General features: G+C 36.6%; 1 protein-coding gene across 1 annotated transcript in view; it reads right to left on the reverse strand.

The window, feature by feature from the left end:
• The window catches only part of VEGFC (vascular endothelial growth factor C), a 98,355-nt gene that overhangs the window by 24,579 nt on the left and 45,800 nt on the right, over positions 1–27,976 (reverse strand). Inside the window, exons 2-3 of the mRNA XM_082374595.1 lie at positions 9,608–9,821; positions 7,971–8,161 (exon numbers count right to left, since the gene is read on the reverse strand). Coding sequence (XP_082230721.1) covers positions 7,971–8,161; positions 9,608–9,821 — 405 coding nt within the window. The remainder of the gene's footprint in view (positions 1–7,970; positions 8,162–9,607; positions 9,822–27,976) is intronic.

The following is a 27,976-nucleotide window of genomic DNA, read 5'->3' on the forward strand; positions in this document are numbered from 1 at the left end:
CAAATGCTGTTGGTAAGCAAGAACCTGCAGTTTAACCCCCTTATGAAATCTGTGCTTGTCATTTATATAAAGACTGAAACCAACACAGTGACTATAATTTTCTCTCAAAAGAGTTAAGGTCTATCCAAACACATCAGTCTTTGAAACAATAAATAGATTCTTTATATGTTAATGCAGTAAAGATCCTTATACTCTTGTCAGATTGTTTTGTTCTTTAATGTGTGCACAATAGTACTTTCTATTTTAAATTTAAACTCATAGAGTGCAAAATTTATGTACTATGTTCAGCTTTAGCTAATAATTCTGTGTATATATGTGCACCTAGTAAATACTAATGGGTGATGATAATTATAACTTGATATTTTGAACATGATGATTTTCCTAAAATAGTTTTATACCATAAAGTGAATTGTTCTTGAACAATAGATGGTATTAGCTTGTAAATAATTAAGCATCTAAATAATAATAAAATTCACTATGGAGACTGATGCTATACTATCAGCATATGCCTATTAAAAGAGTTGCTGGTTTTGGAGAAGATCAAAAGAATTTACATAACGACGGCATTTAAACAAAGATGGAAACTGAAAATAATTTTTGATTGTGTATTCAGTAAAACTGTAATAAACAAGAGGAAATGACAAACATTTCCAACAGACAGGTCCCCATTTGCTATCTACTGGAATTCTTTAATAAGAAGATTTAACAGTCCATTCCCACCAACAAGAATGGACTTCAAATAAAGCCACATTTTGAAACAATAGGTTGTTTACACCAGCATAGCAACAGTTGTAAAGCAACAATTCCTATTTCTACTTCTCTTGCAGGCTATGCAAGAAAAAGGTGTAGAACTTCCTTTTTGAGAAGATCCTGGATTACAGTTTAGTACCAAATTCTAGAGAATGTTTGAGTGGATAAAAATATGACACAAAAAGTGCCTTCCTTTACAACATCTTTTTATCTCAAAATATGACCAATTTCTCTCCAGAGAATAATATTTCACTACCGTATGTAATTTAAATATTCCAACCCTGAGTCTGTTAATTAAGTGTAGACACATCTGTAGCCCCTGGAGAGCATGGCTAATAACTGCAAAGTCAGACAGAAAAACTGCACAACATTTAAAGAAATAATCCCTAAACATGGGAAAAGATGAAAATTGAGGGTTTATTTTAACATTTCCACTGAGTATATTAAGCACATGGCCAGCTATCAAGGGTCTATGGAACTTAAATTGGGTCTGGGAAGACAGCAGGTCCTAACAGATTTACATCTGGTATTGAATTCATTTTACATGTTTTTATAAATAAAATGTACATACAGTGCTACAATTAAAATAAAAACCCCAATTCAGGAGTTTTAGAAATATTGAATAAAACTTGTGGACATGATCAGTACATTAAGTTGGAAAAAAGTGGTTTGTTTAACAGATGCATTAACTTCTGATAACTGGTATTGGTATAGAGTTCTTTTCCCACATCTGGATAAAACCTGATTTCCAACAACCGTGCTTGCCAAATATTACTTAGCTAAAAATTCAGAACAAATCGCATTCCACTTGTTAAATACATATGAATGTAATAAAGTAATCCTTCAGACTGCTAGTGTTCTGTTTTAATTAATGGAAGAACTATGCCTGTCGGCAGTGCAAAATAATACTTCTAAGTTTCATTCCAGAGTTGCACAGTTTACTTACTTAGGTTTAAATGAATTTGGCAGTAAAAGACAATTTTAAGAAACACTTGAACTCCAATATAATCTGGCATGCTTTTGCTAGTCTATATGTTCATATTATTTCTTTATAAAATAACACAAACATAGAATAGCTATTTCTAAGACAGCAACACAGAATTTTAAATAATGTGGTTCATGTACATCAGAATGAGGAAAGGAGGTTTAGGGCCCAGACTGAGCTGCTTCTTCAGTTGATACTAATGAACACATACAGTTTCTCCAGTTCTAACTCCAAGATGTCCAAGGAAAGCCCATAGATTTGGCAGTTATTCTTTCATTCCTATCTTCAGTGACACTATTCAACAACAATACCAACATTTAAATAACTTTTTATCCATATGTTTGGCTCAAAAGCAGATGACTTTCTTCTGCTCCTACTTTGGCCATCAAATAATTTACGTTCTGCAAAATCCACTTTCTACTTTTTGGTTATGTGTCTTAAACATACAATTTCTCATGAGAAAATACACTTAAAGCATATGTTTAGGAAAGAGGTCAAGAAGACATCCGATCTGTGTAACTTTTCAAAGTCACTTAGATATTAGTTGGGAAGGACTTCGGAGCAGTTGTTATGGATTAGCTCACTCTGGAATGCTCAGTGCATGTGGTTTTACTTTTCAACTCACGGCTGGCTTCCTCACACATGCTGATAACCTGTCCTTCATGGAACCCCATAAAAGTTTTCTATGAAGTTTCTACTAAAAACTTGGGTTTTACATTACTTAAGGTACATTGTCCTTACAGTTTATGTGATTCTAACTGGTGACTTGTTGCCAAAAGATGTGTCTGGAATTCCTGTAACAAAACACTTTGTTTTTCCCCTTCAGAAAATATCGGTAAGAAACTTCCTTTTATGTTTGAAAGCAATCATCACATGCTCCCATTTATACTATATTGAAAATATAAAAAAACAGATAAACTCAGGAAAGAGTGTTACCTGAGTGCCAGCTTTTACAAGCTGCAAAATTAGTAAAAAGGTCAAAGACAAATGAAAACAGTGCCATCAGGTGTTTCATGTCTTGTTCTCCTTGGTTTGTAAACCTCCTTGATAAACACTACTTAGTAGGTGCTTCACCATATTTGCTTAATTGAATTTAAATTCAAATTATCCCTTTTACCTTAAAAAATAAATCTGAGTGGATTCTTTGGGTGGGAGAAGGGCATGATATTACAAAATCAAAGGGAGAAATGGGCGGGATACCAACGACTGAATATTGGCTTTCCCTGGGTATTAGCTTCCGATCTCTCTCCTGATACAAGAATTCTCTCAGCAGTAACAACCACATAAAGGCTTCAAACCACACTCATCAATATGAGGTTTCCTCCCAAATCTATAGCTGAAGATCCAATCACTGCTGTAGAATTCTAGAATTATATGCCCAGTCTTCCTCTGGTATCTCCACCTAAATACCACTCAGATGCTTCAAAACCAGCCTATTCGAACTCTACCTCTGACTCCGAATCGGTTCCCTTTTATTTAAGTATTTATTTAGTGCCCAGTGTTCACTACGTGCCAACTACCGCGCTATTATGCCCCACGGTAATAACCAAACCCAGCCTTTGCTTTCACGGGGTTTAGAGCCTGGGGAATAAAATAATCTGACAGACAGATAAGGTAATGATGCTATATTGTACGGGTAATAAAGGGTGCTATCGGAGCACAGGACAGGACGCTGTGAAGGCGACGTTTAGGTCTAGGCCTGAGGATGTGTAGAAATCAGCTCGATAAGTGGGGACATGGTGGTGTTGTGTCAGGAGGTGTTTCAAACCCAGGATGCAGTACTGGAACGACTTGGAGGTAAGAGATTTTGACATAATTTAAAGAGTAAAGGAATCTGGGTATTTGTGGAAAGTAGCTTTTGCGGGAAAGAGCAGAGACAATTGAAGCTGCAGATTTAAGTAGCAGCCAGATCATGGAGGGCCCAGGAAACCATGTTAAAGGATTTAACCCAAAGAAGACACCTAAAGAGGAGTGTCATTCAAAATATTTCACAACTTAGAAGGTTGGTATCAACCGATCAGAAGAGACGCTAGCCTGAGCAATCCAATGAGAAAAGACCAGCTTACCAACACCCTCGCTGCATGCTGGCTCAGTCTCAACAGGCAGTGTTACAGGAGAGTTTTGAGCAGCATCTGACTTCTCATTTAGAAAAGAAAAAACTCACTGCTATAATGCGGCAAAGGGATTGGAGGGAAGTAGGAAGGAGGTAGGACATCAGTTAGTGGGCTGGTCCACGTGTCATGTTCCAGGTGATTGACGGATGCGGCCCAGATCAGAGTGGAGTCAGCAGAATGAAGACACGGATGGGTTCTAGAGACGTTTGGAAGGTAGAGTTAACAGGAATTATTGATTGGGCTTCTGGTGAAAGCAGGAATAATCAGATGGACCAACGAAAAAAATGGCATCATTTACTAAGACAGAGAACGCTGGAAAAAGAAAAAGATTCATGACTTTTTTGTTTATTTGTGAGGGTGGGTGGAGGTGGGAGACAGGCTGTAACTCCAGCGTGACACAGGCTGACTGTGACCTGTCTGGGGGAAGCCGAGTCATGAGGCTGAGTTGGTTTTGCAGAAACCACGAGAGAGGTCTGGGCTGGAGATAAAGGTTTGGGAGTAATCACCAGGAAGGGCAGAAAGAGAAAGTGAGGAAAGAGGGTGTGTAGAGTCAGAGGAGGGTGTCCGGAGCGGAACTCGGAAGACTAAGGACTTCCTTCCCAACTGACTTCAAACTTTTAACTCCAAAATTCTGCACATCTTTAAAAACTTGAAATGCTAAAATGAAAACTACTCCGTTGTTACACATTTTAAAGCCACTGCTATGCAGATCAAAATTGATAAGAATTGTGATTATCGCAAGTATCAAGTCTATCGAAAAAATCCAAACAAAATGTGAAAACATAAACCAACAAGAAACCAGACAGACTTCAAAAATGGCATAGGCAAATCCCGATTTTTTCTTTCATATGATCAGATAATTGGGAGGAAGCAGGTAAAATGAATCATAGCAACATCATAAATGTATTATAAAAGTAATCCTAAATTCTGGGAAGCTTGGAGGTGAAAGAAGATTAAATACAGCAAGAACTGATTCCATATGATCTAAAGCAGACTTAATTTTCTTATAGGAAAATGGTATCATACTTGATGTTTAAGTACTGAGGCTACTGGGTCAAATTCTATACCTATACATAGCACTTAAACTTAGCACTAAATGCTCTTTTTAGCCCTGAAGACTTAGAATTTCTAAAGTCTAAACCTCTCTAAGGCCTCCCGCTTGACAGAGCAGTTAGTATGCTGTTGGACATACGTACTTGTCCTTACATAAATACTTTCACTCTGATACCAGTTAGGTGAATATGAGACCTAATTAGACCAATATAGAGGATAAGTATGCAGTGGTCACAGAAAAACCACTACATAATGGTTAATTGAAGACTAAAGTTATGTATTTTGCTTACGAACAATGTACTGATTCTCTGTTTTCCAAGTTCAGATTTTACCTCAGGGACTCCTATTTGGCACAGGTGTAAAGTAAACATGTATTTAGTGAGCTGATAGTAAGAGGAATAGAATGTTGACTTTTGCTCATATTAACTATGAATGGAAAAAAAGGAGAATTTTCTCTTCCATTTGTTAAAGAAACAGACATTTTTAAAAGGCCGAGCTATAATTTTTAGCATATACTTTTGTTTGGTAAAAGAATCAGTTCATTTAAAAATTACACAGGTGAGTTAATCAACTATTTTATCATTATTAATCATTAAGAAATTGTTTTAAAACTTGGTTCAACACTTAAGGATTAAGAGTCAGAGAACTCCCTGAAACTGTAGGGGGAAATGCTGTTTATGTGTCTATATTTTCGTTTTTTTTCTGGTGAGAGGGTCCGCAGTTTTCATGGGATCCTTTAAGGGGGTGTGCACTACCTCTGTTGTAGGCAGCTGGGTGATTAGTGCATGAAACAGATCTCTTTTTGCCTTTATGGAGGTGATAAACATTACTCAAATAATAATGACTATATGATTATAAACGATATGATTATAAGCTATAGTTACTGCTTTGAAAGAAAAGTATTGGCTAGAGACACAGATGTAGAGAACAGACTTATGGATACCAAGGGGGGAAGGCGGGGGATGAACTGGGAGATTGGGATTGACATATACACACTACTATGTATAAAACAGATAACTAAGGAGAACCTACTGTATAGCACAGGCAACTCTACTCAATGCTCTGTGGTGACCTAAATGGGAAGGAAATCCAAGAAAGAGGGGATATTTGTATGCGTATAGCTGATTCACTTTTCTGTACAGCAGAAATTAACACAACATTGTAAAGCGACTCTACTCCAATAAAAATTTAAAAAAGAAAAAGAAAAGAATTTTAAAAATGAAAGAAAAGTATTGGAAACTAAAAAGCATTTACAAGAATTACTGAGTGTAACCAAGGAGGTCAGAAAAATCTCCCCCAGAACTTCCTTGAGCCACGTGATGCCCGAGTTGAGATCTGAGGAACCGGTACCTCAGCGGGGAGGAGGCTAGAAGGCCAGGATGGCTCAGAGGTGTGTGCAAAGGCTCTGAGGCAGAGGGGGAAACGGGTTCCCAGGAACTGAAGGAAGCTGGAGCATTGGAAGCACAAAAAGTTAGGTCAAGGGAGAGTTATGCTAGAGGATGCTGCAGAAGAAGGCAGGGGCTGTGATAAAGATTTTGGTATATTATTCTAGGCGTAATGAGCGACCACTGGAGACTGACAACATCAGACTTGTGTGTTTAAAAATCTCATGCTTGGGAACAGTTTAGAGGATAGATTAGGAAGCGGGGACGGGGGGAGCGTGGGAGCAGGGAGAGCAGAGAGGATGTTACTTCACATAAGTCGGAAACAGCATCAAAAGTGTCTTGGCCGACGGTGATGGTGCGGGGATTCAAGACACTCAGGGGATAAAATATCTGATTCGGTGACAGTTGGGTTTTGTGACAAGAGAAGGAGACGTCAACGACGATTTTCTTCTCTCCAAATAGAGATGAAGTCAAGCAATGAAAGAGGGAAAACTAGAAGACCAGGTGTTTTTTATGGTGCTGTTGTTGTTTGGGGTGAGTCTGGTGTTGGGGAGAAAAGTCCTGGCTGAGGACCTTTATACCGAACATTGGGCATCTGTATCTCAGGAAGACGTATTTTGAACTATTTAATTTCAATATGAAAGTAATCTTTAATTAATATGACTCTAAAAAGCCTGAGACATTTTTAAAAGATGCACCTTAAAACACATTCTCTGTATTAACAAGGCACCATAGAAGAATTTGTGGAGGAAATCAGGCATGAAAAATAGCTTTGGACCTTGTCAACTGGTAACTTATCTTTGCGAAGTAAATAACTGAACTATAAAAAAGCAGGAATTTCCAGAAGTGAACGACAACCGCAACAAAGTCCCAGCACTACAATGGTCGTCATCCAGATCTGTACAACATAAGCGCTTCGCAAATAAAATTTCATCCACCAACTAAATCCAATAAGGCAATTCTGAAATGACAGATAATGAGCTCTTAATAGATGCATTTTGTTTTACTTGATAAAACGATTCTTCAAAAATCTATCTTTTGAGTGTGTTCCATGTCATCCCAATTTTAAAAGACGTACAGCCCTTTGTTCTTTGGAAAACCCAACAGGTATATCTGGACCTCTTGAAAAAATCAACCAAATTTATATTTCATTTAAGTCAAGCACCATAATAATAAACAATATTGTCTGGGACACATATCATACTGCTGAACTGAATTATTTTAAAATATACACAATTAAAGGTATTCCAAAAAATTTATTTTAATTCCAAAATCCCTCATGTTTATTTTCTCTCACTTTGAAAAAGATGGCGTGTTTTTTCAAGAGACTCAGAAGGCCGCCATCCCTTTGATAGAGTTTGGCTTGAATATAAAAACAGCATCATTTTTTTAAATCTTAATATCTTTTTTAAATGAATATGACTTTCTGCAGAATACGCTACTGGCGTGAGCATTTCTATTTGACCTTTAAAACGTGGCTTTCTTGGATGCCACTCTGTAAAGAGAGTTCACGAAGCATCAATTACTCTTTCGGTGATGGTCTACCACGGAAAGCACCAACTACTGGGACATTAACTTCGTTCCCCAGGGACCAGACAAGCAACTGCGGGCGGGACTGAGGCCCTCTGAAGGCCGCAGGGAGGACGGCGCCCGGGTGCAGGGCTCGCGCAGAGCCCGGCCTACCGCCTTGCTGAGGTAGCTGGCGCTGGTGTTCGTGCACCGCTGGCCCTCGCTGTTGCAGCAGCCGCCGCATCTGTAGACGGACACGCACGGAGGCTTGAAGAAGGTGTTCGTCGCTGCCCCGAACTCCTTCCCCACATCCACGCACACCTCCCGCGGCACGCACTGGGTCTTCCTCCACTCGGTATCGATACCTGTCGGGTCACAGGGAAGGCCGTGAGTCGCACAGAAGCCGCCTAGGCCGAGACACCCACAGCAGGTGGAAGCCACTCACGCTTGATTTCAGAGTGAAGAGTTAAGTACGATGCATAACTTTGGAGGAATAGTTGATGGGATCCTGCATCGCCCCGTGAATTGGAAGAGGATATAATCTTTAACAGAGCAGCTAAAGGTATTCTCTAAAAGAAAAAAAAACAACTAACATCTAGACGCTTTCTCAAAATGACAATAGAATAATGATTCTACGGCCCTTATGTTTGGTTTTCTTTACTTAAGAAAATGAACATTTAACATACAGATGTTTATAAAACCCGCAGAGAGAGACTCGTGCTCATTTGCTATCATACGTAGCATTTTTGACGTCTCAGAGCAAACATAAACAACGTGTTTAATTTTTCTTTTTTAAACTGAGATGTAAATGAGATGACGGCTTTGGTTTTGGATTCAATTCAAAACTCATTTTCAGGCAGGCGATCTGGCAACCTCGGTAATGTCCTGGTGATAGGTACTTGAAATGAGAGGGTATTTTCCAGCAACTGGGACATGCATCCTGAACTTAAGCTTTTTCAGGAAAGTCAAAATCTCCTAGTCCTTTCATGCTCTCTCTTGGAATTCTGTTCCCAATGAGTCAGTGCTTTACCTATAACACTGCTGACTCTTTAAAGACTGCATTAAAAATGATGTACTTCTTAAATGTTCTAGTTTATTTTCCCCCTATTTACCCTAAAATAAAGTTTTGGGGAAAAAAAGATATAAACTACTGGTTATTCAACCATAAAACCATTTTGCTTGTTTGCCTTTGTTCTCAAAATAATTTGCAATCTCAAACCTTTACAGCAGTTAATATCCAACAACAGGAAGGAGTTAACGTTTTAAAAGTGTCCACCTATTTATGCTATGGCATTTTGTGCAACATCATAATCTTTTGTGACTTTTACCAAAGTCCAGCTCTCAAGCAAGTTCCCTATGAAGCAACACAGAAACAAGTAGCAGTTGATAAGGTGATTTTGGATGATTTAGAAATTAAACATTTCTATATCCAAAGCTAAAGAAAACTTATGTGCAATTATTTTTATGATGCAGAATGTTTAAGTGATTAAACTGGTATAGTGTGTAAAATTTATCTGTATGTTTTAAAATTTTTTCTGATGGGACATCACCTCAGTTAAAAAAAAAATTACAGTGTGTTGATATGCACGCACCTCCCTGTCTTTATTTTTCAAGAAATCATCTTAACCACTCACAGTGAAATCATAAAATTCTGTATTTTGAAAATAATTCCTTATTTTCTGTTGTTTTATTTACTTTCGGCCCTAAAGGTATTCAGTGGTATTACAAATGCTGAAATTAAAGGACCAGATAGACAATTTTCACTGGGTTGATACGTGAAGCTTATTATATATTTTCTTTCCCATACTTACTTTTTAAGATCTCTGCATTATAGTGCGCTGCAGCAAATTTTAGAGTCCCTTCTGTTCTCGTATTGGCGTTGGCCTGTTCTTTACTGTGTTGCCAGCCACCTTTCCTTAACTGACACTTGTACATCTTCCAGTATTCGGGGTAGAGCACAGTCATGAGTTCGTCTACGCTGGACACCGACCGCAACTGCTCCTCCAGATCTTTGCCTGCATAAGCCTGTCAAAGAAGCACGCAAGATCGGTTACCTGTCAGATTAAGGGATTTGGAAACAGATGCAGTAGAAAACCTTAGCCTTGCTTTATATCTATCTGTCTATCTATACAAATATATATATATATATATATATACACACACATATGTAATATATGCATTAGAAAACCTTTAGGCTTGTTATATATGTATAAATATATATGTATATATATTTATATATGTTATATATGCTAAATTTCTATTAAAATATTATTAATTTTCCCCAAATTAACTATTCTTGGTAAAATTACATTCATCTTTTAATTTGAATCAATACCACAGTTGAAATGAAATTAAATACCACAATTAAAATGTAAAATACATACTTAGTTTTTAGGACAGAAAATTTTGAGACATAATTTTTAAAATAATTTCTGAAGTAGCCTGTTTTATTTACAGTTGCTTTACCAAATTGGCTAGTGTGTAAGTTAAAGAAGTTATTCAAGCTTCTATTACCCTCCAACATAAATAAAATTAAACCAAAATCCACTCTCATGCTTCGTTTCATTTTTAGTTATCAGCATCAATAAAATACAATTAAGCAGGATGCGTGAAATTAGGAATCTCAGTTTATGGAAACTATCTTAGAATAAATAATCACATGAAGAATGGGATTTCAATAACAGAATCACAGTAAGGGTTACATTTTGGCAGAACCTTCCAGTATTTCCAAAAAACCTGATCACCAAGATTTATTCTGCTATGAAAAAGACATGAAATAGTTCAGAGAACATTAATTCTGCTGATAAGTAGTTAACTGTTTATATTAGTGTATCCAATTAAGTAGAGCATTCCAAATTATGTCCATACCTAAGAAAAAAATACAGTTTTTTTTTCTAAATTATGCCTTGAAATTATGGGAAAATGGGACATTGTTTAACTTTATCTATCTGCAAACTGACGTATGTCATCAAATGTTTGTTTTCTATTGCCATGATTATCCCAGCTTTTAGTCTAAATATGTAATTAAATACTTTGGACACTGGTTCTCAAAGTTTAGCTGCATAGGAATCAATCTGAGAGCTGTTAAAAATGCAGGTACCTGCCCCCATCTCCCCTGCCAGGCATCTTGGATGACATCAGGAGGCTACATTCTAACAAGTTATAGATTTCCCTTTCTAATTTTTGAAGTGCAGAATTAATATATTTGCTTTAAAAATCAAAATACAATTAAATTGAAAGTCTTTTCACCACGATTTTTAGTAATCCAAGTTATTCTGATGTAGGTGATTTTTGTACTACATTTTGAGAAACATAATCTAATGTAGTTTTCTTACATTATTACAGAGCATCCTAGGCAGTAGATTATGAAATGTGTTCCTTCCTATTAGATAATAAAACTGGCTATGAATTTCAGTGTTTTCCCCTTTCTTCATTAATTGTGTGAATTGAGCATATCAACTCATTTCTTTAGGTCTATGTTATAAAAATATTATATTAATCCATGACCTTCTGGAAGATATAGGATGAGTCTTGATATGCCAGACAGTTATACAAAATATAATTCTACTGAATAGATGGAGAGTGGGGTGGAGAGGAGATCTTAGCTTAAACAAAAGTGACAAAACATCCCCACACAGGTTCCCAATTAAATGTGTATGAAATATTTATCTCAGGAAAATCTCACATGAGACACAAAATTCAAGAATCAAAAATGTTTCAGAATCTAAAAGGATTACTACTGGGGAGAAAGATGATAAAAGTACATGGGTATATTTGCGGTCACTTCTACCTGGAGGAAAATGTCATAGGTGGGGTTCTGTTTGCCCCTGTTTGTGTGAATAGCCCTTGAACACATGGAGCAACGTGAGACTGTGTAATTGCTGGGTCCCTGGGATTCTTTTCCCCACAACTCAGCTGCTATCAAAGCCAGGTTGTGACCTAAACTGATCACATGAATCTCACACGAAACAGGCAGGAATGTTCCCTCTACCAAAAGGAGCTGCAATACAACGTACCAATATTATACGACACAATGAAAGGTACACACCAAACTGTTAAGAAGAAAGATAGTGGTGAAGAGGGGCTTTCAATTAAGTATTATTTGAAGTTTCATGGCAAATCACTTTAGTGCTTTAAAATTTAAAAAGGAAAATGGCTCTAACAATAATTATATCTGTAAGAGAAAACAATAGGTTACCCAACAGAGAAATACAACAAAAACAACCATATAATTCACAACAGAGAAAACGCAGTATAAAAAAAATGAAAAAAAATACTAGAAAATAAAAGTTACTCTATTTATACTCTTAGGTTGAAAAAAGGCCTTTCTAAATGTGAATATAAAAATAAAATGTAAACTATCTTTATGGTAGAAAAAACTGCAAACAAAATAAAAGACAAAAAATAAAGTATGAAAACTATTGGCAATACACAGGACAGACAGAAAAGAACTAATATTCTTAAAAGATTGCATGAACATGTTAAGAAGAAAACATAAGGAGACACTTCAACAGAAAAATGGGCAAAGTACTTAAACTACGTATTCACAAGGAATAAATACAATTAATATGTATTTTGTGATAGCAAAAGTGAAGGAAACTATCATCCCTTTCAATCCTGGTGACAGTATACATTTGTACAGCTCTTCAAGGAAAATGTGCCATTTCAAGTTGAAGGGCCTTAAAAACAAGCTCCATTTTAGACAGCTAATTCACTTTGGAATTAAATTTCCTATCCAACAGGAGTGATAATATAATTATGCCAGAAATATGTACAAATTTATCATGAGGCTGTCTACGATAGTGAATATAAAAAACAAGCTATACAGACAATAATTAGGAATTGATTAAATAATGTACAGTACAAACAGAAACTAGCACAGAAAGTAATGTCACTATAAAATGATACAGATATGTAACTCAGACATAAAAAAAGGTTCATAATATAATCTATGAAAAAGGAGAATATACAACTTATATATAGTATACCTATAACATAATGTTCATACATGCAGTACAATCTTTTCACAGAACAATATATCTGGACAGATTGCATACATGTGTGTATATATTCTCAAGAGTAAAAGCTATGCAGCAAAAAAATTATCTTCTCCAAATTGCAAGATTAAGGTAATTATTAAGTCTTTATATATTTCTATATTTTAAATTTTAAATAATGAACATACATAAAATTTTATTATCAAAATAAAAATTTAAAAGTAATCATCTCTAAGCATGTGGAGAGGCTATAGTATTAGCTCTCATTTCAGCCTTTCGTTTACTTTACTCATCTTATATCTGCATAGAACATGCCTTTGATAAATCATTTGATGTAAACCAACCACTGGCAAAAGCAGAAGCTATCACAGACAAAATGGTATAAAAATAGCTTAACACTGTGCCGTTGATTTACTTATTCCCACTAGACTTTACTAATCATATTTGTGTGGAAGAAAAACAAGCTGTAGTATCAGAAGATCCAGATATTCATCTTGGCTACAGACCTTATTTTAATTGAGTAACATTAGATTTCATTTCTCTGAACCTCATTTTACTCTAAATGAGGCAATGGCATTTTGTGATGATTCAAACAGACATTTGATATGGAAGTATATTATACATCTTGTCGTCAGGGGTGGGATTACTTGCCATTTTAACATCTTTGGGGAGCAAAAGCACAGTACAGAGACTGTTTTTTTAGATAAACTGAGTCTTGTATGGTAACTGTGGGTACTGTACCAGTTCTGGCGCAGAATTTATTTAGATCTGCCTTCTGCGTTTTTGTTCTAAATGAAAGGCAACCTAGAAATGGAGCTTTGTCAGCACTATCATGCTGTTCTGTGAATCCAGGGAAGATCAGAATTTTGAGGATAGATACTGTCAGCTAACCATGGCACATTCACATTTATAGCCTATTTTGAAGAAGTTGAAGAGGTCCCAGTAACCTAGAATGAGTTCTGAACCAGGGACACACCAAACTCCAGGCAGAAGTTCTACAAAGTCAGATTCTTTGTCAATGCTTTCTTGGGTCTTTATGTTCACCAATGTTTTCCAGAACGTTGAGGTCATTTTCTTGAATATTAATATATTCCTTTTATTTTCCAAAGGGATTTGGTGTCTCTTAAAATAGAAAGTGTCTTATAAATGGATATTCAACTGTAATAAAAAGCCTAGAATAATCTAAGAATGAATCTAATTTTGCATTCTGTCTTGGAGTGATCAATTAGGAGGTTACAGCAACTACTCCTATGTAACTTCAGCAAGTATACATTTGCAAACAGTAACCTAAGTGTACACTCACTGGAAGATTTTGAGATGCTACGGAAGTCAAAGCTGAGAGTGCAACGCTGACGGCAGGGAACTATGTACAACCAGGCATAAACCCCTTCCGTGGTGATTCATACACCTAAAACATTCCCTTCTTACTCTGCCAGGAGAAGGATGAAGTAAGATCTCTGATTCTAGAAGTTACATGATGAGAAAGAGCTTTGGGATTTCACCCACACTCTGCAATTCTCTCTGGCTATGAAGAATCATAACATGAAGTGAACACTTGAGGTGACCTTGAAAGCAGCCTCTGATCACTATATTTTACCCACATAGCGTGTAAAAACTAGTTTTCCTCTTGTTGCTCTGTGTTGACTAGGGGTTGTTCAGGTGCAGGGAGAAAGCAAAAGTGCACGTAGGTTGCCCTTCTTCCAAGACCTGAGATAATGCAGAGAGTCAATGAGAGGTGGGAAACCATAGCATTCATCTAGCATTAATGTTAGCAATGGTCCTGGATTTGTCAATGAGTGGAAATTGGCTGTTAAAAACCCTACAAATCCAATGTCAACAGTCCCTTTGAACAACAATCTTAAGTTAATCGCTATGCTGTATATAAACTTGGCACTCATTTAATAATTTTATGAAGTTGGAAATTAATGGGAGGATGCACATTATTAAATTATGGAAAATTTCCTTTCACCTAAAAGCATATACTCATCAAATATTCATAATCAGAATTGAAAGAATGGGCAAGAGTCCATCAAAGAAAGGTTTGATCATACTACTATATTTTCAGGAAGTGACCAAAAGGGTCATAGGTAAATCTGGTTAGTTGTCTAATACGTCTATATCGGTGGAAGAGGGAGAAAAATTACTTAATATTCAAACTAGAAAAGAAGGGATGTTTGTACTTATCTTAAGCTGTCCATATGCCATTTTAAAAAGTCTGGCTCAAGTAATATTTTATATTTGAAAGAAATGTACATTTTCATGGACAGCTTCATAAGGCAAAGGGAAGATGACTTGATTAAATTACCAGTTTAATAAGATAAGAAATTTATTAAAAGCTTGAAAAGGAAATATTTGTCATATTATTCATCACATACATCATCTCTTTGTCCTAAGAAACCAAAATATCAGTAGGGATCAAACTATTATAAGGCAGTTATCAAGATGAATAGCTTTACACTACCATTGGGTTTTCTTCCTTTCTTCTTTGAAAATAGGGTCTAATCCAATCATCAGAATAAGCGGTTACTGAAGTTATTTATTCTGCCCCTAAAATAGCAAAGGAAATTGCTTATTCACTCCTTATTTAAGAATGGCAGTTGTAAGACAGATGAACTTGTGGGTCATTCTGTTTCCTTCAGCTAACCAGCCATTCTGGGCAAATTTATAAATTGTAAAAGTATGTTCTAATTATTTAAACCTTTTTAAAGCAAAATTTGGGCTAGGTGGCATAACGGAGAGGGGTTGGATTTGAGAAATCTTCCAATACATAGTTATAAAACTTTTAAAATCATCCTTTGGTAGAAAATAACAAATAACTCTGGAAAATCAAATGGTATCCTTCTAAGGAACAGAAATTTGTAAATGTTTTACATAACCTTAGCAAATCATTTTACCCAGGGTTTCAGTGAAGGTATCAGAAGGATTCTTTCACCCACAGGTCACCCATCATGCAGGTCTACACCAACCTGATGTGCCACAGAAAGGTAACTCTGGAAGCAGATATGTACATTTTAGTTTAATATTGGAAGTTTTAATTGGAAGTTTTAAGTTTTAATTTAATTTTTGCCTAATCCTCTGACATTTTTATTGTAAATGTTGAAAATAATGCCATAATAAAGAATGGGCTCTTTAAAATCCATTATTGAGAGCATAAGTTATTTATTTTTAAAAAATAAAAGTTACTATTTTGGTTTACCAAATATATGAATTAAATAAAAAGTCAAATTTTATTTCATCAAAATCTAAGTTAAATAGACTCCTAGAAAATATTTTAAATATTTGTTTTCAATTACGTTATTTCTGAGACAACTTTCTAATGTCAACATAGACAACCTGTCATGTCTGCATAATCGACGCAATGGACAAGATACTCTATACACACTGATTCCTTGCACTGAACACCGAAAACCACTTGCTTGTGTCTTATTCTCGAATGGAATTGACTATTTTTCCTTGTAGAATGGCAAAATAGTCTCAAAAATATTAATTCCATCCTTTTTCCAGATATGATTACAAAAGTAGCACCAGGTTGGTGAAGCCATAAATAGTGAATGCATTTACTGACTACTAAAGAAATGCTAAAAAACTAAAACTTATTATTCAAATATTCCTATATACATATTGTAGAGCAGTAGCTCTCAACCAGGAATGATCTCCCCACCCCCAGGGTCATTTGGCTAAGTCTGCAGATGTTTTTGGTTTCAGAGGTATGGCGGTGATGCTAATGGTATTAGTAAGTACAGGCCAAGAAGGCTGCTCAGTGTTCTAGAATGGACAGGACAGTCTCCCCCCAACAAAGAAATACTCAGGCAAATGTGTCAAGAGTGCTGCTGTTGGGAAACCCTGAAGCCGAGTAAGAGTGGACTTTGTCATTTATTAGCCTCTTAGGAACACACCAGAAGGTTGGAAATTTGCATGAATTTCACCTTGTAAAATCCCTAGAGACATCAGAAGGAGTGAGTGAATGGGTCTAAAACACCACCAGCAGATAGACTTAATAAATGTAACGTTCTTAGGGACGTTTACTTATTGGCCAGGATGCCATTATTTTCCTTTTTACATAGACATTTCTTAACAGCTTTCCTTTGTTTTCCAACAAGAAGAGGATGTAGCAGTTTAGACACAGTCTTCCTAGGTAAATAATAAATTCAAAATGTTTCATGATTGTTTTCCTTTGATTGCTTATAATTTTTTTCTGCTGAAGATTTAACTAATTTCAAAACAAGTTTTACATATTTTTTCAAAGATGCTTATTCAGAAAACTATTTTGAAATTTTAAAAATGTAATGGGTTATTATAATATTTCTTTTTAGTAAAATTTCTTTTCTTTGGTATTTTAAGACCAATTTATGTTAATGCTATTTAATATTACTATGAAAGTAATATTAACAATACTTTTTTAAAAAAACCTTTAATTAATGAATCACAAGGACATAGTTTGAGGGATTTTTACAAATTGAATAAACCCTTGTAATCATACTCAGATCTAGTTACAGAGCACTGACCACATTCTAGAAACTTTCTTTGTTCTTCTCAGTTATAACTTTCCACCAAATGTTACCATTTTGTTACATTTCTACATTTCTGCTTTTTACCAGCATAATTGGTTTTTAGTCTTTTACAAATTTTACATAAACGATATCCTACAGCATATAATATTTTGTGTTGGGTCCTTTTTCCCAGTCTCACGTTTGTGAATTCCTCTTTGTTGTATAAAGCAGTTGATGTCACTGCCGTCTTGTTTTCCATTCTATGAACTTACGCAATTTATCTCTCGTCTATACCTACTTGTCTTTTGATGGACAAAGTATGCATTTGGGGGGCTGCATAACTAGAAACAGAATTGACAGTTCAGGAGGTATGCATTTATAAATACGGCCAAACCATTTTCCAAAGTGATTGCACCAACTGACAATTTATGCTTCCGAGGGCTGCTCCCTGGCATGGAGCCCTTGCCCTTGCCAACAACTAGCGGTTTTTAAACTTTAGTCACTCTCATAGGTATGGGATACTAACTCATTGTGGTTTTAATGAGTAATGCTTGGAGGACTGATGACATTGAACGCCCTTTCATTTTATTTGGACACTGGGTTACCCTCTCTTAAGACGTGCCAATTAAAAGGTTTTGATCCATTTCTGTTGGCTGTTTTACTTGTTGATTTATAAGAGTAAGATGTATTCTGGATATAGGTTCTTTGTCAAATATGTGTATTGCAAACATCTTCTTCCACTAGGAAACTTATAATTTTACTCTCTCAATGGTGTTTTTGATGAAGTAAAATTCTTAATATTAATGATGTTTGAACTTTTCTTTATGGTCAGTGCTTTTGGTGTATTTAAAAAAAATCTTTACCACAAAGTCATGAAAGTCATGAAATATTATCTTATGTTGTCATGAAAGTCATGAAAATATTATCTTATGTTGTCTTCTAGAATCTTTATTATTTTGCTTTTCAAACTTGGACCTACAATTAACTTAGACTTGATTTTTTAGTATAGTGTGAGGTAGAGGTCCTGATTCTCTTTTTTCCCACATCTAATTTTAATGAAAAGCCCATACTTTTGCCATAGCACTGCACTAGTTCCTTTGTTGTGAATCATGTGACTATTTACATTGGGTCTGCTTTGGAACTTTCGTTCCATTGGTCTTTTTTCTTTTTTTAAAATTTATTTATTTATTATTTATTTGTTTTTGGCTGCATTGGGTCTTCGTTGCTGCACGCGGGCTTTCTCTAGTTGCGGCGAGCGGGGGCTACTCTTCATTGCGGTGCGCAGGCATCTCATTGCAGTGGCTTCTCTTTGTTGCGGAGCACGGGCTCTAGAGCGCAGGCTCAGTAGTTGTGGCACACGGGCTTAGTTGCTGCGCGGCATGTGGGATCTTCCCGGACCAGGGCTCGAACCTGTGTCCCCTGCATTGGTTTACATTAGGCACTCAAGGATAGCAATAGTTTAGTAATAGTAGTAGTGGTGGTAATAGCAGTAAACATGTGGGCAATAATTATATTAAGGGATATTCATTAAACTCCATAAAAGGTTCAGTTCTCAAAGCATACTTTAACATTAATTCCTATTCACTTAAAACCTGTGTTCCTTGTGAAATCTCGTTTTCTCCCACCATGTCTACACAGTACTTAAAATCACATAATGCATACACAGAGATACATTTCTAACAAAATCTAACTGAATTCTGATTTTTCTAGGACAGATCACGTTTTGGAGAACCACACATACATCATATAGAATAACACTAAGAACGTGTGTTTGGGGCACAGATATACCTGCGTTTGAATCTCACCTTCTCCACTTACTATGAGTGTGACCTTTGAGGCTCATTTCTCCCTGTGAAATATGACGACTGCTGTAAAAATGAGCTACTTTGAAATAAAGTATGTAAATAGCCCAGTGCTTATTTATAGTAGGTTTTTCATAAGTGTAGAAAATGCTGATATTAATAATACCCCAAGCCTCTGGTTTCCCATTTATAAATGTAGATATTGAAATGTATCTTGCAAAGCTTCTGTGTATGTAAATAAGACAGTATTTGGAAAGGTAAAGCACATAGGAAGAAGGCTGGTACACTAAGCAGTCACTTGTCCCTAATAAGATGTTTAAAATAAATACCAAAGGGAAAATTTTATGATTTTACAACTTTTACTGAATGACTACTCTGTGCCAAAGACTGTTCTAGGCATGCTAGTTATAACCAAGGTTTCTCCTTTCATTGAGCTTACCTGCTAGAAATGATATATAATTTTTTGAGGGCTGAGAATATTAATTATAAGATCCTCGAACTTGTTTTTTTCCAAAGAATTTGCTAATTTTAAGGCATACCTGTTTTGTGTGTTGCAATTAATTCCAGATTAAATTTTTTGTTCCTTATGTGCTTCTATGTCTAAAAGATTCCAGATTATTTACCAAAGTGTCGGGGGTGGGGGTGGGGGGGAGTTTGTTACTATGAAACAATGTTGAGTAAAGCAAAGTTGACTTATTTAACCAGAAGTACTGTGTCTGAAAACACAAAAATTTCATTTTGCATTTTTACTAACCTTTGAGCTGTTAAATTTCTCTTTATAATTAAAACCCATTCAAGGATTTTTGTCAAAATAGCAAAAGCATAAATTCTAAGCATGCTTTTATTTATAAATTCATTTACTCAACTACTTATTTTTCTTTGGTACTGATTTTGGACCACAGTTGCACTCTGGCTCTGGAAGTGGTGTGTGTGTGTGAGAGAGAGTGTGTGAGAGTGTGTGTGTGTGTGTGTGACAGTGTGAGTGTGTGTGTGTCTGTGTCTGTGTTACTGTGTGTGTGAGTGAGTGTGTGTGTGTGTGAGAGTGTGTGTGACTGTGTGTGTGTGAGTCTGTGTGACAGTGTGTGTGTGTGTGTGTGTGAGAGAGTGTGTGAGTGTGTGTGTGACAGTGTGAGTGTGTGTGTGTCTGTGTTACTGTGTGTGTGAGTGTGTGTGTGTGTGAGAGTGAGTGTGTGTGTGTGTGTGAGTCTGTGTGACAGTGTGTGTGTGTGGTGGGTGGGGGTATGCTGAGGACACACACTCAGTAGGTAACCGAGCTAGGAGAACGATGAGAGTCTGCTGCCACGTGGAATTCAGCGTTCGGGATCTGGAATGTTTTCTGGGGGCAGTACCTCTCAGTTTTGGGGGAACCACAGCCATTCCCTTATCAAGCCAGGTACTCCTAGATCCCCATCTGCTTCCTTTAGAAACAGCTCCGCTCAACCCTGATGAAGTTCTCAGTAGGCTTCCTTAGCGTGTCAGCCAGTGTCAGAATGAGTCTTCCTTTAACAGTGCTCGCCACCAGTTCATTCATCCCATGCTGGTTTATTCCCGTGCTAATTTCAGACCATCTCCACTTACTTCTGTTCCCTCATTCCTGCATGCAGTGGGCAAGCCTACCTCACGCTTCATAAAGAAAACAGATGTTAAAGAGCAACTCAGACACAAAACGAGTGAAATGCTTCTCCTCATCCTCTCCAAAGCTAGCAACTCTACAGGGGCTTGGAACCATCCTGTTCTAGCAACACGACTCCTCTTGTTCAGCCTTTCTCTCTCTCTTTCTCTCTCTCTACTGTAGTGTTCCTATTAGCACAGGAAACTGTGGTTCTCCCAGATTTAAAAAAATAAATACAAACAAAAGCATCAACAAGCAGAAGAAAACCCTGTGTAAGTCCACATCCCTACTGAGCTATTGCCATTGTTCTGTTCTCCTTCACAGCTTCCATTTTGGAACGTGCTGTCTATATCTGTGCTATTCCTTACCTCCTAATCACTTGTCAAGGCTCCCACAATTAACCCACTGCAACTGGCTTCCCACAGCTTCTGTGCGAACCCTCTGTACCCCACCATACTTGACCTCCGTCCTGCGGATCACCTGCTCGTATTGCAAAACCATGTGTTCTTTTTCTCCCTGAGTCACACTTTTCTGCTCTTCCTTCTCCTTTAGTGGCTGTTATTATCAGTAACCTTTGCTGACTTCTCTGATATGTAATTCTGAATGTTTGAGTTCTCAGGGCTCAGAAATAGTTCCCTTACATCCTCCTTACACGTCTTTCTGAGTATCCTCATCCATTCCCAACCCTGAAAAAATGATTAGATTTCTCAAGGTCTCATTCTTAACAAATCCAAAACGGAATTGATGAATTTCCTCTCCAAATGCATTTCCTCCCGGGTTTTTCCCAGTTCATTAAAACTTACTAACCTATTGCTCATTCAAAAGTCTGGGAATTAACACTTATCTCTCTTTCCCTTACTCCTAAATATAATCTATCAGCCAGTACTAATAATCTTACCTCTAAAATATAGCAATTTTTCTCCATGTCCTTTGCTGACCTCCTAGTTTACGCCACCAATCTCTCTCGCCTGATTTATTGCATTACCTTCATAACTGATCTTCTCAGCTGCTCTGTTTACCCCTCCAATTGACTCTCCACCCACAAATCACAAGAATCCTTGAAAAACACTCATTGATTGAATGATCCCACTCACCCAGGTTTCGGTGGCTTAGACATCAGATAAAATCCAATCTAAGGCCCTGAGCATGTGACTCCCACCAATGCGCCAACCTCATCTCATACCATTCCCGCCCTCAGTCATAGAACGTTGGTATCTCCAAAATGCCAAGCTTTTTTCAAATTTAAAACCTCGGAAAAATCTGTTCCATTCCTAAAATTGTATGTCGAGGCACTATACACGGGTGGTGCTTTCTCTTCGTTAAGGCTTCAACTGTAAGGTCACATGATTACTGCAGCTTTCCATCCACTGTAACTAAATAACCTAATTGACATAAACTACTTCAGCACCTTTTTGTTTCCTCCATATTATTTCAGACATTGCAAACACTAGCTTATTTACTCTTATTTAACTCCCTTGCATGCCTGTCTTATTGCCTACTGTATACTACCTTTGTAGACTGGCATATAGAATGTAGTCAAAGAATAAATGAAAGAGTAGGATAGGTTAAAATCAGTTTCCTGTCATTTTTCATGACATGGAAGAACTCTATAAATAATGCTTTCCTAAAACCAAAGAGAAACGTTAGAAAAATATTTAAATGTAATTTAACTCAAATCTTATTAAAATGGCCCAAAAGTAATTATTGATAATGATGTATTTTTTTTTCTTAAGATGACAAAGGTATCATTTAGGAAATAGTTCCCTGTTTAGTCTGAATCAAGGAATAAGAAAATAAACACAATTTTCTTTTTAAAACTAACATTGAAAAACAGTACAACATTTTTATTTTAACTATTTCAACATTTAATATTTAAACTCTTTGACAAGGTTAAGTCAATGGTAGATAGTAAACATAGGAAATCCACAACACTGTAATCTGAATATTTTTCTCTATCTTATTTTCACACTCAAAAATCAAATATGGATAGGAAAAAAATTTTAAATACAGGAATTCAAAGACAGAAAGAAGGAAAAAAAGAAAGTCTGATCCACACAGACCTCATAAAAAGTAACAAAACAAGTGTTTATTCATGAAAAGATAAATAAATGAATATTGGATTAAGGAAGACCCTATTCATTTTATATTTTAAGTGGAAACTTTTTAAGCACTTAATTGCATTTTCCCCCTTGAGTGGGGGAAAGTGAATTAAAGCACATGGCCTCAGAAATACATTCTGAAGTCAGTAGTTTGGGGCATGAACAGGAAAGACAGAATTATGTTGTAACTGAAACATTACACTTTTATCTCCTTTTTGCCCCACATCATAAAGGTTATCAAAAGCATTGCAGAGCTCTATAAGGCTGCCATTCATTTTATTCCTCAAACTCAGGAATCTAAAGTCCAGGACCTTTGAGAATGACCTTCCTTTCACCACCTCTGTATCTCTAGTACACAGAGCCTTACTGGACTGTCACGTACCCTGTCTGGCCCTAACCTCTTCTTGGCTAGAAAAAGTAATAGAAGTTTACAACTATCCCCATTTCATCAGAATGGAAGTCCTGCCACCCACAAAACAAAGGTGAAAAGGACATAAGGACAGAGGTGCTTGCCAAAGACCCAAAGCAAAAGGGTACCAAACGAAAAAGCAAAATCAACAACCACAAAGTTCATAGAAAATTTAGCGGTAAGGACCATGAGTTCAGTATCAGTGAGAATTAAATATTTAATTTATATAGGCTTCCCCTTGCGATGGTGAAATATCACTGACATAACATTTCTAATGTGTCGATTCTTATATCAGTCGAAGAGCAAAAGCAGTCATGGGTCATGACAAATGTAAGATGAAGTAATATAAAAGCCTGTCATCTAGTTGGTTTTAGTTTTTCCTATAGATCTGATGCTTCTACACACACTTTTTTTAGTTTACTAACGATATTTATTGGCATCAGAGCTAAAACCAAGTTGGTCATGAATGAAAAATTAATCTTTCAACTTCTAGTTAAATTTGGCAGATTCAAAGCAATTGTACAGCTCTGCTTTCCTCCCCAGAGCTTCACCCTAAAGCAGGGGTAATGTATTATGAGCACAGAGGTAAAAAGAACAGGATAGGAGAGCATGGTAGATGAAAGATACTGATGTTTTTTAAGATAAATACATAGAAGTGTTATCAGAGGAGACAGAGCTGAAAACCATGTGCCTAGAGCTGGGAAGAAGCAAGTCATTTTATGCCTCAGATCCACAAATATATTTGCTCACAGGTACTTGGCTAAACGGAGGTGAAGAAACAGGTAAACATGGGGAGATTGGTTGAAGTTAACGTAAAGACCAAATTTAGCCCTCAGATACTCCGTTTATCCCCTCCATCCAGTCAAGCTAATAAATCTTTGAAATCCTAGCCTGATCCTAGAGGCTCATTCTAGGGAGAAAATGAAAGAGAGAGCTCCAAACCCAGGGTCACTAGGAGAGCAAAAAGCAGGACAAGACTTACTGAAAAGAAGAGAGGACTAAGGAAAAGCCTACAGAGAAAACAGTAAATTTACAAGCTCCTTACTTTGCTTGGTCCCCATCCTGGTTAGCAGGCAGACTCACACACCCTCAATAGCCGTCCACCACCGTGCACACCTACCCCCGCCCACCGAAGTCATAGAATGTTTTTTTTCTGGAGAGTCTCTGTGGCCACAGGGAAAAGATATATAGGTTGCTTACAGAGATGTTGCCCCCAGTGAGGAAAAAAAACCCCCAGATGTCTACCCACTTGCTCTATATTAAATCCTATCAGTTGACTAGCTCCACACCCAGAGGGAACTTCTACTGATTTTTTTCAGTGATTCAGCCTTAAATATAAACAATAACAACAGCAAAGGATGGTAAGAAATTTGAGGGAACTCTCCAATGTAACAAAAAGAGAAATAAAACAAACAAATGGAATCTAACGAAAACAGAAAATACGGGAAGTAGAAGAACCCTTAAAGAAAAACCCTATAATTCTTTCAGATATTATTAGAGAAGACATTATGAAACATCAACATCAGAAGAAATAATACCAAACTTACACAAACACTTTGAAAAAATAAAGTAGGAAAAATACACGTCCCATCTTATTCGATGAAGCCGTTATTACTGACACCAAAGTGAGATAAACACATACAGGCAAAACAATTTCTTAGAGGCGTATTTTTTCTTCAGGCATTTAAGCAATATTTTTAAATTCGTCTCTTGGCTCTTGATTATTCATTTTTTAAACATGTGGCAATTGTAGTCGTCATTATTCAACAAGTACTTAAGTTCTTGTGTGCTAGAGACTATTCTCTTTGTGGACATGGATTCTGGTAAACAAGTTTGAGAGCTATTGGGCATTGAAACCTGGACCACTTGGTTTATATTTGCACAGTGAGGGAGACGGGAAAATGTCCATATGAAAACCCAGTTTCTAGCGTGTGTGACAAAGGATGAAAAGAGAAGACTATGGGAGGACCCATTTTGAGGGCAAATACCGATTCCAGTCAGAATGGCCATCATCAAAAAATCTACAAACAATAAATGCTGGAGAGGGTGTGGAGAAAAGGGAACCCTCTGGCACTGTTGGTGGGAATGTAAATTGGTACAGCCACTATGGAGAACAGTATGGAGGTTCCTTAAAAAACTAAAAATAGAACTACCATATGACCCAGCAATCCCGCTACTGGGCATATACCCTGAGAAAACCATACTTCAAAAAGAGTCATGTACCACAATGTTCATTGCAGCTCTATTTACAATAGCCGGGACATGGAAGCAATCTAAGTGTCCATCGACAGATGAATGGGTAAAGAAGATGTGGTACATATATACAATGGAATATTACTCAGCCATAAAAAGAAACGAAATTGTGCCGTTTGCAGAGATGTGGATGGACTTAGAGACTGTCATACAGAGTGAAGTAAGTCAGAAAGAGAAAAACAAATCTTGTATAATATCGCTTATATGTGGAATCTAGAAAAATCGTACAGATGAACTTATTTGCAAAGCAGAAATACAGACACAGATGTAGAGAACAAACGTATGGATACCAAGGGGGGTGGGTGAGATAAATTGGGAGACTGGGATTGACATATATAAATTACTAGGCATAAAACAGATAACAAATGACAACCTACTGTATAGCACAGAGAACTCTACTCAGTGATCTGTGGTGACCTAAATGGGAAAGAAATCTAAAAAAGAGGGGATATATGTATACGTATAGCTGATTCACTTTGCTGGACAGCAGAAACTAACATAACATTGTAAAGCGACTATACTCCAATACAAATTAATAATAAAAACGAAACAAAAAAAGATTCATTTTAGACATGCGAGTTGGGAAGCATTTAAGACATCCATGTGGAAATGAGGTGGCAGTATGATATATGGTTCTACTGATCAGGAGAAGCCTATCCTGTAAATTTAAATATGACAGCTGTCTATGTGTCTGGTTGGAAAATGAAGCCATGTGTGTGGTTAAGGAGGTACAGAGTGAGCAGAGAGCTGCACAGAACCTAGGTTGGGGAGCTACAACTTGACATTCAGAATCCAGAGGATGAACCAGTGAAATAGCAAATGGAGAGGCAGAAAGAGGTATTGTCATGAAATCGAAAGAGAGTGTTTCTGGAGGGAGGGAATAGTTTAAAATGCAAGTCTAATTCTTCTGCACACTTTGTAAGATGACAACTGGAAAGTTGCGTCACTGGGCACTTGAGTGAGGGTGGTGACTGATCTAGCAGCGTGCAGGGCAGAAAACAGGTAGATGAGACAAAGAGGTGGTGACTCATTGGTTCATGTCTTACCCAAGAGATTGAGAATCTTCCTAACCAGTTCTTTCTAATTTGTTAAAAGAATGAACTTGGGTTTGGGGGTTTCTAAGATATAGATTTGAGGAACCCTGACAAGAAAGAGACTACTAAAAACGCACCTGCAGGAGGTTTTCAAGGGAGCCAAATATTAATAACAATCACAAAATCCAAGATCCGAGATTCTCCAGTTTTTGAGAATAGATTTTGAAACCACCTCACCTTCTAGTGGAATCCATGAAAGTGGATGAAAAAGGCATGAATACATAATTTAAACATATCTGATAAAACTCATTCCAAAATATAAAAATTTCCATTCAAATTCAATGGTAAGAAAACAACAACAAAAATGGGCAAAAGATCTGATCAGACACCTAACCAAAGAAGATTACCAGATGGCAAATAATTGCATGAAAAAATGCTCAACGTCATTGATTATCAGGGCAATGGTCATTATAACCTTCACAAGATGCCACTTCACATCCATTAGAATGGATAAAATTTAAAAAAATACAATACTAAGTGCTAACAAGGATGTGGAGAGACTGGAATCTCGTATCGCGGACGGAAATGTAAAATTGTACAGCCACTTTGTAAAAACCTTTTGGTGGTTTCCTATGAAGTTAAACATACGCTTAGCAGCCATCCCACTCCAAGATACTTATATAAGTGAGATGCAAATTTAAGTTCACATAAAAATTTGTACACATGTATTTATAGAGTTTATTCACAATCATGAAAACTGAAAACAATGCAAATGTCCTTTAACAGAGTAGATGGATACAACTATGATACACCCATACAACAGAATATTATTTCAGCAATAAAAAGGAACTACTGATATTTGCAACAATATAGAGAAATCTCAACTGAATTATAATGAGTAAAAGAAGCCAGACTCAAAAGGCTCCTTGCTGTATGATTCTCTTTATATAACATCTGAAATAGGCAAACCTATAGGGAGCGGACCTGATCAGTGGTTGCTAAAGGCTGGAGGTGGAAAAAAAGGTTGACTCCAAAGTGGTACAAGGCAACAATTTTTGGAGAGGGCGCTGACTGAACTACTCTACATCTTGACTGTGGCAATGGTTACCGCATGTATATAATTTGTCAAAACTCACTATAAAGGTTGAATTTCTCTATATGTAATTATATCTTAATTAAAAAGAATGGAACCTAAATCTAACTAAAATTTAAATATATGTAAACTGAAGGCTAAAGTAAAATTTTAAACATCGTCAAAGTACTTACACCAGTAGAAACTAACAGGTCAGTTTAAAGCAGAAACACAACCTTAACACTACTGATTTTTTTCTTTAAAAAGTTAAATATATAATTTAGCTTTTTCCTAGAAAAAATTGTTTGGTACACACAGGACTTCATGAGATTCCTCTTCTTTTTTCATTTCAAATAGTATGATTTTACCTTCTGAGTTGAGAGCAATATTGTATAATCTTGCAGGGCTTGAG

The sequence above is a fragment of the Balaenoptera borealis genome (assembly GCF_965194805.1).
Source record: "Balaenoptera borealis genome assembly, chromosome: 21".
NCBI lineage: Eukaryota > Metazoa > Chordata > Mammalia > Artiodactyla > Balaenopteridae > Balaenoptera > Balaenoptera borealis.